General features: G+C 42.5%; 1 protein-coding gene across 1 annotated transcript in view; it reads right to left on the reverse strand.

Moving 5' to 3' along the window:
- mctp1a (multiple C2 domains, transmembrane 1a) overlaps positions 1–15,382 on the reverse strand; it is an 81,006-nt gene that overhangs the window by 8,218 nt on the left and 57,406 nt on the right. Inside the window, exons 19-22 of the mRNA XM_046035005.1 lie at positions 11,673–11,771; positions 3,187–3,296; positions 2,331–2,440; positions 1,946–2,043 (exon numbers count right to left, since the gene is read on the reverse strand). Of these exons, the coding sequence (XP_045890961.1) occupies positions 1,946–2,043; positions 2,331–2,440; positions 3,187–3,296; positions 11,673–11,771 (417 nt within the window). The remainder of the gene's footprint in view (positions 1–1,945; positions 2,044–2,330; positions 2,441–3,186; positions 3,297–11,672; positions 11,772–15,382) is intronic.

Consider the following 15,382-nt stretch of genomic DNA (forward strand, 5'->3'; position numbering starts at 1 on the left):
CCCAGTGTGGATGCCCTTTGTTTATAAAGTCATTAGAACCTCATCAGTTATGGCTGTACTGAAGCACCTACAAATGATGCGGAACGCCACACAGAAACACCCCCAACCCACCTCACATGCACTACTGCTGTGATTATATATGTGTTAGGTCACATCGGGGCCCTGAAATAGCTCTTCATTAGTCATCCAGGGTATCGGGCATAGTCGGCCTTTGTACCAATGCCAGGGGGTGCCATGGACACGTGCCCATGAGGGGACGCTCCATTTGGACCCCAGCACCTCTGTGCATCGTCCAAGAGCCTAAAGGACTTAATCCCCACAGACTGCTTTGACCTAGTAAGGCTGGGGCAGGCAATGAGGTGAACCCACCACCGCAGGCAGCAGCAGGACGCACCGCAGAGCAGAACGTTCTGGTTGGCAAAGCAGGGTGTCTTTGCAGAAAATTAACCTTTAGATTCAGTGAGAAAGTGATCAGCTTTGTCAGCTGACTGAACATTGAAGCTAAATTTCAATCACCTGATTTTATTGATACAATCAAGACTACCCTGTCCTCAATAATCAGACTTTATGTCCTCATTCCTCCTTCTGTTTCTCTGTTTCCATTCTCATCTCTCCTCCCCTGAAATCTATTCTTACCCCCCTCCCTTGGTCTTTCACCCTCATTACTCAGTAAGCGTCCAAACTGTCAATGAAACCTGGCAACAATTACCATTCCAACAGCTGCAGCAATAACCGTTACAGTAGCGCTTACAGTATTACTTATACAGTAGGCACAGTTCCAGCAGCATGGGCACCAGACCAGAGCAGCATGTCTGCCCCCACCTCCCCTAGCCAGCAGGCCCTCATTAGGGGCCTTGTAAAGGCCTCAGACCTGCCGGGGCTGGGCCCCTTCACCACTCCGTTCCTACAGGCTCCAGGTGTGTAAGGTGGCTGCACTTCACCAGAGGGGACAGCTTGGGCTCATTTAAGTCGATGGCTACCTGCCTTGTGCCTACTGCTGCAGCAGGCCCCAGTAAACTATGAAACTGTAAAACTGCAAGGGGGAGAACACAGGAGGTTGCAGGGGTGTGCAGGGGAGCAAGGATTATGACCCTGTAAAGATGAAAGAACTTGTGGGCAACAAGCGATCAAAGAGGAAGTGTGTCAGTGCTGATGTGGCAGCGGATTGGTCGTATCAGAGGCCCCGGGTCGTTCAGCCTCAGCCTGCATGTGTGTATATGTGCGTTCATGTGCTTTTGTATTGAACTCAGCACAGCAGGGCTTAACGGCCACAGCGGACACCATCGGTGCTGGATAACACAACGACTTTCATGAGCTGCCGCTTAATTACAGTTTAAACTGCACTTTGTCCCGAGCAGCACAGCACGTTACAGTTAAAACACACACGCACACACACACCTATATTTTACCTAACAAAGCATCTGTAGTCTTCAGCCACAAAGTTAATCTGATCTCACGGTTAATATAGAAGCAAAAGTGCATGAGGCTGGTTAACTGTTGGTTTATGCTCTGTTCCAATTACTAGCATAGCTAGGAAACAACAGCTAACTGTAATTGTGTGTGAGTGTATGTGTATGGAGTCAATCAACCTAGTTATATGCTGGCCACTAAACTCACTTAACCTTGTTATCTTATTACACAGCTCCAGCTATGTATGTGGAAATTGAATTAGACTAGGAAGCTATTAATAGGAAAAACACAGAAACCATTTTGAAACAATTAGATTAGAGGTTGTCGTGGCTGAAACAATGGATAGTCAGTTCAACCTACATGAAAAGTGCAACAGTGAAGCGCTAACGGCTGAGGGGAGGGGGAAAAAGAAAACAGACAGAGTTAGAGACAGACATAATAAAAGAAGCCATTACCCTTGCCCATGCCCAACTGACAGATGAGTTGTCAAAAAGATATAAACAATGAGACAATGATAAGTAGAAAATTCACTCACCACTTGTACATCTGAGGGCACTCTGGACAGAAAATCCAGCAGCTCATTGTTATCAATGGTGTAAGGGTCTCGCAGCTTCTTGGTGAATTTATTTACCCCTGTAGAGAGTGAAACGGGGCAGGTGGGAAGAGTTGGGAAAGAGAGGTGGACATCAGCACATCCTGTATGTCGTCCAAGTTGTCTAAGACTTTATGGTTGCTGTACTCTCTTTGCATTACACTCATATTCTACAATCCATAAAAAGCAGCATGGAACATAGAAACTGCAATGCTCTGCGACAGGTTTACCTGTATTTACATTAAATTATACCATCTAAATTGATTTACTTGCATTCACAGTACATGGAAATGTAAATAAATATTACAAAATGTTGACATTAGCTCACCCCAGGCTAGCACAATGTATCTAAGAGGGATGAAGTAGATGATGGTGGTGGCCACTCCGAGAGCCACAATTGCCAGCCAGCTTAAGAAAGGCACAGTCCAGTTGAATGTGCTGCAAATAGAGGAAAAAGAGACTGTAAACATTAGGAGACATGGCAAAGCTCCATCCAGCCAAACATTTTTAAAAAGAGTAAACAGAGGAGTCAGAGAGGGCATTTTAATATTTTTTCCCCCCAAACAAGCTGATCTGGATGCCCCTGCACTACAAATTCACCACTCACTGGAACTGTGCAGAAGGAAATAACTTCACCCAAAGTCTCACAGGTCAGCTTCACAGGGTGAAAATGGGCTATGACACAATTCAATTCACACTTTATAATCAGGTAAATGCTCTCAACTTTACAGAAACACAGGTCACAGGTGTGTCTGTCAGGTGTGATTTAAAATGTTTTTACCTGCAAACTTTTTAATAACAAAATTCCCTTTGCTTTGTATGTATTTGTGTGAAAGTGAGGGCACCTGTATAAGCATGAGTGTACAGTTAATACATGGTTGTGTAGGTGTGTGTGTGTGCATGTGCAGTGATGTGTGTTTAATCTGTATGTAGATGATTCAGTTAACAGGTCACACAGGGTTAAGTGAGATGGTGAAATACATAAAGACGGACAGGATGTGCGTTTGTCTCTCAAGGTTGGGTGTCATGCTGGCAGTGCTTCCTGAGAGCAGCTCTGAGGTATACTCAGTTAGGCTGAAAAGGGGAAGAGGGGCAACCTGGCACTGCAGAAAAAAAAACACACACTGGGACGTGCGGAGCAGAGCAGAGCGGGCCGGGTGCCGAAGAGCAGGCTTAAGACTCACTTCTTTATCCTCTCGCCATAGGAGGCCACTTCATCCAGTGCATTCTGCACGCTGATGCACACGTCCTGAATGGCATAAAGCTTGTTCATGAAGCCCTTTCTCTCAGAGTCCTGCAAGAGGACAGATAGAGATGTAGGCAAGGGGGAAAGAAAGCGTGGGTGAGGGAGGAGGAAGAGATGGAGAAAGACAGTGAAGAGAGGGGAGGAGACAGAAAGAGGAGAGAGAAGAGAGAGGCTGGGAACAGGCATCTTTGTGAAAACAATACATTTTAAATAGCGTCAAAGATTTGGAGTGGGGAGCCAAATCACCGGATATCCTGCATGAACTGACGGAGTGCTTTCATTCCAGTCAGTAATAGAGATATAAAGTCGGCAGAACAAATCAAAATGTTTTCCTCCTTACAAAAGCTCACACAGGAAAATTTGAATATGTGAATAGAAAGGCAGAATTAAACTCAAAGCCAAATGGATACATCAATCTTTGGACGTTCTTTCTCGCTCTTTCTCTCTGCTGCTGCAGCTGCCAAGACAGCTAGGAAGACCGGGCAGAGCCCTCTTTTGTTCTGCTGGCTGGCACACTGTGATGATGTCACCAGCCGTGACATCATTATCATCCTCATTAACGCTGTCACCCACCATGAAGAGCTCTTCCTTTTCAACTTTTGATGGTTGAAAACTTGAGAATATTGTGAGGAGGGGGGGGGCAGAAACCACAAACTAGGCAAGCAATCTAAAATCTATGCCCCCCACCCCCTTATTGAAACAAAGTGAAGAATTTAAGAAGTCATGCAACAGTCAACGAGCTGCCTGCTGACTGACTGACAGGCAGGGACAGGATGGATCTGGACAGAATGAGGTGACAGAGAGTGATCGAGAGCCGTTGGCTGAGTGAGGACATCAACACGCAGACTGGTTGTGGCTCAGTGTGACTGGTGGGCATGCTTTAGAGACAAAAGAGGGGCATAACAAGAAGTGGAGCACTATTACCAGAAAAAAGTTACAAGAGTGTCCAGTTGATGGTCACTTTACAATATGGCAATAACAAGGAATTTGCACAAAGCCTTTTATTATAAGATCACTCCGTTCCAGTGCGTTACCACACCAGCATTCAGACAGCTCAAAAAAACATTTTCTTGCAAATATAGTGACAAAAATGTATTGGTGCTGGTAGTCTCTCAGTGGATGAACTGATGAGCTCTTTTCCCCTATTGTTCAAAGTATTTGTTAACGAACTGATTTTACGATACCAGAAACCTAAGAAAGAAAGAATCTGGATTTTATAAATCTGGGGAAAGTAAGGATATTACCCAGCTGTTTGAAGAACCTAATTTAATTGACCGCAAAATTTACAAGAAAAAAAAAAGATTAAGCATATGTAAAATAGTTTAAGCAAAAACATGGTATATTTATCTTTCAGTGTTATTGATGAAGATGGAAGGATTGTTAGATTAGAGAAGTGAAACTGAGTAATCCTTATCATTATACCCAAAGACAGTGAAGCGGTCAGAAACCTCCAGGACCCCAGAGGCCTTCACCACATTTCACTCCTTGAAGCCAGCCCCCCCACCTCACCACAACCCTCCCATTGAGACCCCCACCACCCACCCCACTGCCCCGAAACCCACCTTCTTCTTTTTACTCTGCATCCAGGATCAGATAATGTGAAAAATGAACCATGGAGCAGTCAGTGAGACCACATGGCCTCCCCAGCAAAACCACACAAGACAAATAGATATAATTAGACATCGTCCCTGGGTTATTTTTCTTCGCAAATATTTTACAAGACTCCCTTTCTTTCTTCCTCGCTCAGTCCTCCTCCTCTCAGTCCTGTCCTCAGAGTCCATCTGTTTTTCATTGCTCGCTCAAACAAATCTCAGAACGCGGGGTCTATTGTGTTGGGCTGGGTTAGGCTGAGCCGAGCCAGGCTGGGCCGGGTCAGGCCGTTTTATTTTCGGGCCCAGACTCAGGGGAGAACGTTTGAGGGCCAGGGGAGTGGTGTGAGAGAGCGAGCGGGGGTGGAGAGGATAGGTCAGAGGTCATCAGAGTATAAACCATTGCCACATGCCCCTCGGACTGCGGTCTGACTCGTATTTCCTGTCTTCAAACACGGCTCGGGGAGGTGGGAGGTAGCAATAACACAGAGGGCCACGGAGAACCTTGTTTTCCCAGCTTCCCCGCACACTGCGCGCATATGGAGCCAGGCAACCTGTTCTTATAATGGAACCTAATATGCACACACACACACACACACACACCCCTACAGCTATTAGATAAGGTTGATCTGTACACCTGGTCTTGCTGTGTGACTCTACAAACAATATTATATCCTGACACAGATTAGACGATGAGGGCCCTTGACTTTTAAAAGCAGTTTCTTTCTCTGCTGAGCAAGTTTGTCTTAGACCGCAATGTCATCGCTGATAGAGAGAGAACTGATACAGAAAGATGAGGAGAGAGACATGGCATTCACACATCACAGTCAAGGCTAAAGAAAAGCTTTCTGTTGACTTAGATATTTAACAAAATGATGAAATATTTGAATCAGGGAGGTGAGCTTTCTAAGGCACACTAATATAATAAGTTAAAGTAAGGACTGTTTTGTTATGCTTTCAAAAGGTCTGTAAGTACAGGGTGTCTGCCGCATGCTGTACAGATTGCAAAGCCCCTTGAGGCATATTTGTGAATTGTGATATTGGGCTATGTAAATGAAATGTACTCTACTTTCTGTGGATTTGTGAGGAATGTGTGTCAACAACTAGCTCACATGTGATATGTGATGAGAACATGGTTTTCCAGTCCTGACCAGCTTCTATTCTCACTCAGGAGGAGGAGCAGGGTCTTCACAGGAGAATCAGGGCCAGTATTTCCATCTGTCTCTTCCTATGACTGTCCAGGAGACTAAGTGGGTTTGTTTGGAGACCTGAAGGCAAGGCTAATAAAATGAAATCTGTAAGGCCTCTCGCTTTGACTTGGCTACAGTTGCAAGTAATTTTAATGCTCAAAGTATGCAACAAATCCCAGCACCTCCGACAACAGTGTTTCTGAAGGATGATGATGCATTGCTTGAATCATTCAGACAAATAGTGTAATAAGCATGCCTAATGAGTTTAGCATCGTGCATTTTAAAAGACTGCAACTGTAGGTTAATCTGCAACGTGTTACGCTGACATGTTACAGTAACTGCCAGTTCAGGCTGTGTAATACAAATTGCAGTCAGATAACAGAACATTAATTTTTGACGTTTCATCTACTGTAAGACAGGCCTGGATCTATGCAGATGTGTTATATATTTTTCTGTCAGGTACACATATCATGTTTGCCTGTATATGAAGTATAGTATAGTACATATAACACTAAGCAGCCACACCATTAAGAAATAAAGAAAATCTGATCCTGAGATTAATCCTAAAGATCTACAGCTTGCTTTCTGGTATAACTACATTCAATATAACCAAATGCTTCACACAAAGGATTAAAAATGATTGCATATCCAGTACAGTAGGAGCAGTAACATTAAATGAAAACAAAACATATGCAAGGATATTAAAACACTGAATACAATTTAGAATCCCCAGTTGTGGGATGACAGAATATATAAAAGAGATTACATACCCTTTTAATTTATTTTTTGAATGCCCATGACCATAAGTACTCTGCTAATGCACAACATCGGTAATTTGTGTCTCTGAAATGCATACTTTGTTTGTCTACAGTATTTAATATGAATACAAAAGATCTTTATCTTTATTATTCATTCTCTTTATCTTTTCTTATGTGATGGCCTATCTATAGCAAAGGGTCAGGGCCACTCAAGAGTGTGCTGTGAGTTCAGGGTAAAGTCAGAAGAACTGCATACTGTGTATTAAATGAAAAACTGAGACAATGTGTTTATGCCATAAATGAAATGTTTCTATGTGCAGAAGAAACTCTTTGACATCAATTAACTCTCATCAGGTTCGCAGCAGAAATATTTAGTGAGTCGGTGTCTTTTGTTGGCAGCGAGTTGTTTTAATTGCCGTTTAAAGAGAATAAATGCATCTTTTGTGGTTATGTCCAAAGTTTGCATCATTGTTTGGATGTGTGGAGTCTGGTATGAAATCTCAGCCAAGCACCCATCAGTTCAGCACTGAGCAACCCTGTGTGGAGCAGGCTGCATCACGGGAGTGCTCCCATCAGGGAAGACAGAGGCGGGAAGGCTCGTTAAAGTGATGCGAGCTGTTTGCATGCGTTAAGGAGAAACAACCCTCAGTGACACCAGAGAGAGCCCAGGGACACATACACACACATACAGCCAAGTCAGGCTAACCACATTGCACTTGCTGGTAAATTGTGGTAAACAAATGTGGTAAACTCCTTGAAACACTTGATTAAATATTTAACAAAGGAAAGATGCACAATGCCTCTGTGTACTTGACTGCTCCATTTCTCCTTCATAGAGATAGCATCATGGCAGAGTACATCTAAATGCAAAAGTGCCAAGTGAGCAGTTGTTAACTTTGCAAAGACAGTTTGTTCTTCACTGACCCAAGGCCTAGAGCTAAACAAGAGAGAGGTCACTGAGGACTTAGCCTATAACGATGGACTCAAATATCTGTCCTATATCTACTGGGTGGAAATAGAGAGAGCCATTTGAGACTATTTTAACCTCCGATCACATTGTGCTCCCTGCTGGGTTACGCCATAAAAATGATAAACCTAACCGTTATAATGTAGCAGCATATATCCTATCACACCACAAAATGAGTCTGAACCACAAGTGGCTGCTGCTCATTGCTGCTGTACTAAAATTGCACCTGTTTTTCTTTGTTTTTCTTTTTGCCTCTCTCTCTCTCTGGCAGCACAGTAAAAATTGAAATGTCATATAAAACGTGACAGGATGCTAATATGTGCCTCCCAGAGGGCATCTGAAAGCGGTCTTGTTGATTTTGTAACTGCAGAGGGAGAGTCGGCATCCTTCCCATTTCCACCCTAGGAAAAAAGACAAAAAAAACCCCACTGAAAGTTGAGGAATGCTTTAGGGGAGACAGAAATTCAATTTCCAAAGCCTGGGCAAGAATTAGGGATGACAGAATAATAAACAAGCACATACAATTAGCATCTACTGCATACTTTAAATTTGATGTGGTGCCATCTCTTTGAAAAATATAATATGAATAAAATATAATAATGATTTTTGTATCCATAAACGTGATATTTGGCTGTGCTGAATTTTTGACTTACTGCAATTAAATAAATATAAAAATAATACAGTGATTGATGAATATGCAACAATGTTCACTGGTTGGAGAGGAGGCCTTCATTGATTCATTTGCATACTCTGGTGACATTCAGAACCATCTAGTAGTATTTTGTTTGGTTTAAAACATGAGTAAAAGTTAAAGCAGTTACATATTGTTTCATGTTTGTAAGATCAAAGATTCATAACTTGCATTACTGTATTCTTTTAAATTAGCTCGATGAGAAATGAACAAGTTGTTTTGCATGATTTCATGAAAAACTGCTTTGTAAACTAGTCATAATTATAAGTCATAATTTTTCACTTGTTCATTAAACTTTATTCAGGCAAATATAAAAATATAAAATCATTTCTTATATGGACATTTTGGCAAGGAATCAAATGCAGCATGGAGTACTTCTGATCTCTCATGTTCACCATTTAACAGAGGCACATTATGTAAGCCAATCACTGCCCTTAAAATGAAAAACAAAAATGTTTCAACGGCATCTATTCAAAGTATTACCAACTCCAATGGGGAGCCACGAGTAACAGATTTTATCCACTGGGAATGAGGAGAAAAAAAAACTTGTGAATCCAGTGGTCTAGAAGAACATCCCCTCTGTCAGGAAATGACAACAAGACGAGACAAAGGCCCTGCGACCAGCCTCAGATACCACCATGCAACCTGGCACCTTGCCAGCGCCACATAAAAGAAGCAGATGTTCTCTTTTTTCTTTTTTTGAGGCTGCGGTTTTATTAAATAATTTATCTCATAACAACTAATCCATGAGCAAATGTGGGGAATACATCTATATTTCCCTCCCTCTCTTTTTCTCCTAAACACATAAATATCTATTTAACTAGGGTTTTGAGATGCACTGCACGTCCTCCTGGCCCTCATCAAGCGTCTCGCACACACAAAGGCCACGTTAAGATGTGAAGGGGCGTCCCACTCCCATAGGCCCAAATGGAGTGTGTGTGTATGTATTTTCTTTGAGAATCTGTGTGAGGGTTGCTCCCACAAAACCAAAGTCAAACTCCAGTTAAGACTGTCAGCTGAAGGTGGACTAGGCAGACACAATGCTCTCTAGTACTAATTAGTCTCTTCATCCAGCCTAGTCCCATAGCGAGGATAAATATACACATAATGTAAAATAGAGGGATAGAGGGAGAAAGAGGGTATAAAAGAAAGAGGTGGTGGTGACTTATTTTCAGTTTGACCTCTGCTTCCTATCCTAAAGAGAGAGGTTTCTGGTGTTATGAGTGTGTGTCTCTCTAATGTGTCTGGGTGGCAGGAGGTTGTTTTCAACTGATCATCTTTACCCATCTCTCCCTTGGGCCTCTCATCACCTCCACCACACTAGCCACTCCATCAGACTCAAGGTCAGGTGTGCGCAGACACACACATAAATGACTACCACCCCACAACTTCTGCTCTTGATCACTTCCCCTTCCTCGCCTCCTGCTGAACGCCACCCGACCCCCGCCCACCCTGAACCCGCAGCCTGCCCAATTCTCCCCCACTTTGCGTCACCTCTGCTCCCCTGCTCCTGCTCTCTCCTTCCCCTGTCCTTCCCAGGATCCAGCCTGGCAGTTTGTGATGAATGGGACAACATTACTCTTGTCCTCTGTTGGCCTGGTTTAGCTGCTCCAGCCCATCTCCCCCCATCTGTCTCTCTGTCTATCAGTCTGTCTGTCAGTTTGTTTGCCTGTCTAAGTCTCTGTCTGTGTTGGCTTAAAACATATGCTACTGCACAATCTAAACTCTGATTAATTTGTTTTGGCTATAATCCAAGATGAGAGTACAAATGGGCTCTTTATGGTACAGAAATTAAGACAAATAGGTTAAAAAAGGCTTTGATTCTCTAAGGTGGCTATGTATCAACAAGAGTCTCTTCTATTTAACTAAGATTTTAACTACGCAATATACATTTTCTTTTTATTAATGAAATCATTTTTCGGGTCTGTAAAACTCTTGCTAACTTTAGCTTACCTTTAATTACATATTCATGTTCAGAGAGACACGGGCAATAGAAACAGCTGTAACATCCACTGTTTTAAACTTTGTTTTGGAAGAAAAAAAAAACACAGAGTGAGAGTGCATTGCTATGAAGTGAAGGGATCACGTCTTCAAAAAAGTAAATAAAATATGCATCCTCTCTGTGCTCATTACAGATTTATGACTCTTGTTAAAAGAAAAGGTGGCGGCTGCCTTCTAACATGTCTGACTTTCAAATTCAGACGACACTGCTGTCAAGTGTTGTGCTCCACATTCTGTCCAATGAGAGACCGGGAGGGCTGAGTGTGTGCCATCTTCAACATCCTATTTGGTGAGAGTCTCGAAGAGAGTTTCTTTGGGTGGAAGAGAACACATATGAATTCCTCACCTACAGTGCAACGAGTGCTCGTCGTAATCCTTTGATGCATAGTTCATCAGTCAAAAAGTTCAGTTGGTTCAGCCGCTTGTGTATGTGATTCAGAACAATAACAGTTGGGGGAGTAGACATTGCTGCATTAGGCATAATGAGCACTGGGATTTGCTCCAGCAATATGAAATAGTTTTGCTGTTTCTGTAGCAACTTTTAAGAAAAAGCACTCACAAGCGCATTCAAAATCAACCACAGCCGCACACACAAACACTCTCAGGGCTCTGAAACTTATTAGATTTACTTATTAAATGTGTTTGTAAGGTGCTTATTATCAGTGACTTAGGGGTCATAAGGTGTGAAAACAATCATTTGTGAGAGGAATGTAATTAACAAAAAAAAGACACTAAACCTCTCTGTGAGGGGTTTTATTTCCTGTCACTGCACAGATTATACCCCTAACAGGTACGAATACACTCGAGTCACTCCCAATGTCACCCTTTAGTACCCCAGAACCACAAGCCCCACCAGCAAAACATAGTTAACACACCGTTGCACCTCAATCTACAGCTGTCACACCTTGCAGTGTGACAGGTCTACAGTGCTACAGGGAAGTCACACAAAAAGACGGGAGCAGCCTTCCATGCTGGAGCTCCATTAACTCCCCCATCACCTTAAAGAGCAGGCACAGGCGGAGATCTCGAGCTGGGGTTGGGTTGCGGGCTGAACGTGCAGTGTGTGGGTGTTGATTGAGACGCGGACAGGGGACAGGTACTGTACACAAACCCTGACAGGGCGGCAGACAGAGGCCGCTGGACAGACGATGAGCTAAATAAGAAACCGGAAGACAGCAACACACATCATCAGAAGTTAAGTGCCAGAGCCACACACATGCCCACTTACCACCATCGCTCGTATCCACTCAAAGTGCCAGGAAGCCAACATATCCTCGAGGATATGGTTTTTATCACAGCTGTCCTCCCAGGGGCCTGGTTTAGGGTCCTTGTGGATAGATTACAGTGAGATTTTCTCTTTACAACCCAAAGAAATTAAGTTAAAAAATGTTACTGTTTTACAACTGAGGTCTTATATTTGATGTTTTGGCCAACATAACTAGGCTGTAGCATGTACTTAAGAATAACATTGTTCTCACCAATTGCACTGCAGAGATTGTAAACATAAGCACTGTACTGGAGACAGCTTCAGCCTTGCAATGCAGAGGACAGTCAGAATTTAAAAAAAAGTCGGTACTCACCTTTGAATTTCAAAATAGCATTTCATTATTGGGTTAAAACTGAGGTTCTGCATTTTTTTGGGTCCATATAACTGTTACAAAGGTGTATCCAGAGGAGCACCCATCTCTATAATCTGTACAATAACAGTGGTGAGTATAATGTCAATTGTTAACCTATAGGTATACTGTCCAAAACTACAAAAAAACACAACACAAAATTGAGATGAAATGAAACTTTATTTAATTAACAAAGCCCAGAGTTGAAGAAAAAGTGTTAAGAGAACAGCGTAGGGGCAGAGAATGAAGGAGAAATGAGAGAAAGCAAGACAAAGCAAGATATATGTATCTAGGGGGAACAGAGATAGTGAGAGATGATCTACCTGATGTATGTGTGTGACAAAGAGGAAAAACAAACTAACAATGCAGTATATTTTGCATAGAGACACAATACCCCTCCGTGGCTCTTTCACCCTCCTTTTTGTTTTCATTCCTCCCTCTATTAGCAAAACATGATTAAAATGCAGTTCCTACCAGCGTCTCTACTGAACAACGGGGAAAAAAAGACAGTGAGATGGGAAGAAAAATGAAGCGGAAAAGTCAAAAGCATCTTTTACAGCGTGACGCTTTTCATCCTTCACAGGCGGCGAGAAGAAAAGAACACAGACATTCAAACTTTTTTCTCTTCCCCTCTCTCCCTCTGTCTCGCTCTCTCTCCCATTCTCCTCAGCAGCCGAAAGCCCCCCTGATACCTGAGGACAACCCCACTGCATCACAAGCTCAATAGCCTCCCCAGAACAAACATTTCAGTCACACTTTTTTCCCACAGCATTGATATAATTCCCAGTGCTCTCTTTAGTCCAATTACATTATGCCATGTCGTTATCTGAACGATCAGCACAGCGCCGTGACTGGGACTGAGAGGGGAGTACTGGGGCATGGGAAGGTGCTGCAGAGCTCCTTATGCTATCTGGAGATAAGTCGGAAAGCACAGTTTTGAACCATATTTACACTGAGACAAAGTGTGTGCCTTATATAACATTACATAAAGCAGAGAGAGTCTAGGCATGTGCTTAATGATACATAGATGAAGAGGTAGTAGCTGAGACAGAGATGGGGAGAGAAAGATGAGACAGACAGATACAAAAAGAGAAACATAGGGTGACTGTACGTTAAAATCAGTAGCTGAAAATGGATGTGTGGCCTGCAGGTTGAGAAGTGGATATATGTGCTGATACTACCTATTCACCAGGAGTTATATACTCACACAATAAACACACACATGTGCACGATTTTGTGTGTGTGTGTGTGTGTGTGTGTGTGTGCACAAGTGTACATGAATGTGCATGAGTCATGGCTACAGCAGAGAAAGCAGCAGAGGGTAGAACGGCTGTCTCAGCACTATAGATGAGAAGGATAAAGGGATGCTGTGGTGTAGGTAGACGGCTGTGTGGCAGAAGGAATGAAGAAACAGAGGATCGTGTATGCTCAGTGGACTCATCATTAATAAGACTTTCAAAAGAGAAGAAAAATACGACATAGCACTCATAAAACATGCATCCCTACTTTCTATAACCTTTTTGGACCCCTATTCATTTTGTGTCATGCAAGTTGTACATGAGTCATACAGTCCTAAATCATTCAAAATTGTATTTTAATCCCAAGGCTTAACTAAAATCAGCTGGTGCCTCAGTAGGTCAAAAACAACAATGAGAATACAGCAGTGACCCCACTCTTGGATGAAAACAGATTTCACTGCTGGTTAATATGGAATTCCTTAGGGAAGCGGTCCATAAGTAAGATTAAAAAGGTCTTTTCATTTCAGTATAATTCTGATTTTACAGATCAATGTGTTCAAGCTAATGAATGAAGTCTACTCTATATTTACCATCAACTTTGCACATGAGGGAGGGAAGAAGAAAAAGAAACGGAAGAGGAAAAGATCGAAAGTGCACGTTGTATGTCTGTGTGTGTGTGTGTGTGTGAGCGAGATATAGACAGATAGACATAGAGAGAGAAAGAGAGGGAGAGCACCAAGCAGTAAGCCCGTGAGCAGAACATGATTGCAGTGTGTATCTTATCTGTGTCAGGTCCTCCTGAGGCTAGTGGAGCCTAGCTGAGCAGAGCACGAGCGCTTCAGTGACCAGTCAACCGTGTGAGGGTAATCTCCTCACTCCTTCAGTCTCTCTCTTTCTCTCACACTCTCTCCCTTTTTCCAGTAAGCCCCCCCTCTGGGAGGAGGCTGAGCCACTACACTCACATAAGCGAGACGCTCACACAAATACACAAACACATTTACGCGCACAAACATTCGCACCCATGCAGAGCCTAAAGGTGATTGCCTCATGCCAGCTCTGGACAGTGAGCCCACCGGTGAGAAGAGACATCACTACAGGCTACATTGCGCACTCACACTCACACACACACACACACACACACACACACACACACAGGTACCTGCAGTAGCCTGTAAATAAAGGAATGAGTAGCATGTTTCTGCTATCTCACACTGTCCAAGTCTCACAATGTTACTTCAAGCTGTACTGAAAAGGTCCATAAAATGAAAGGACACATTTTTAAAATAAGTAATATAGAATTAAAAGAAAAACATGCATTTGCTTTGTCTTAGTGGTGTAGGGATGGTTGAGGTGGCAAGAAGTCATAGATTAGACTTGTGTATGTGAATACTTGTCCATGTCATTGACTAGATGTTTTGTGCCGCTATTCACTGCTCAGTGGCATGGCTTACGGGGCCACTTTAATTGAATGGGGCCACCGTTTACGTTATTAATTACACCTGTGCTCCTGTCTGTCTGGGTTAAAACTCTCTACAGATTGTTTTAAAAAACAAAGCAAGTGACTGCCAGTGATAATCTCCAATGATATTCCAGTAAAATAAAGTCAGTGTTATTAGGAAGATGATGGAGAACAACATGGCAAATGGGTGGCTAAGTGGATAACATGTCAACAGTAAGATCACAACTTCACAATCAATTTAATTTCTAGTATTACTGTGCAGTAGGTGAACTTCAGCAATTGATTACTGTTTACTTTTAGGTCTCTGAAACAGAGTTCATAATGATAGGCATTTGATTAAGCCGGTGTATTTATCTTGTAATTAAAGCCTATTCTTAGTGAAGAGTTAGATAATGATAACGTGGCAGCACATTTCACCATCATGAAATTACATTCTAATATCCTACATGCAAGACTCTCAATGAAAAGTGTTCTGCATAAAGCCATGTTGGTTCTTTTGGACTATTTGAATCTATGAAAACCTATTCAAAATAAAAAGTTCTTTATTGTACCATGCTGACACCATTTCAAGCAGAATATAAATGATACGGGTTATTTCCAAAAATACAATTTCAATACGTCTATG

Source organism: Micropterus dolomieu, linkage group LG21 (assembly GCF_021292245.1).
Source record: "Micropterus dolomieu isolate WLL.071019.BEF.003 ecotype Adirondacks linkage group LG21, ASM2129224v1, whole genome shotgun sequence".
NCBI lineage: Eukaryota > Metazoa > Chordata > Actinopteri > Centrarchiformes > Centrarchidae > Micropterus > Micropterus dolomieu.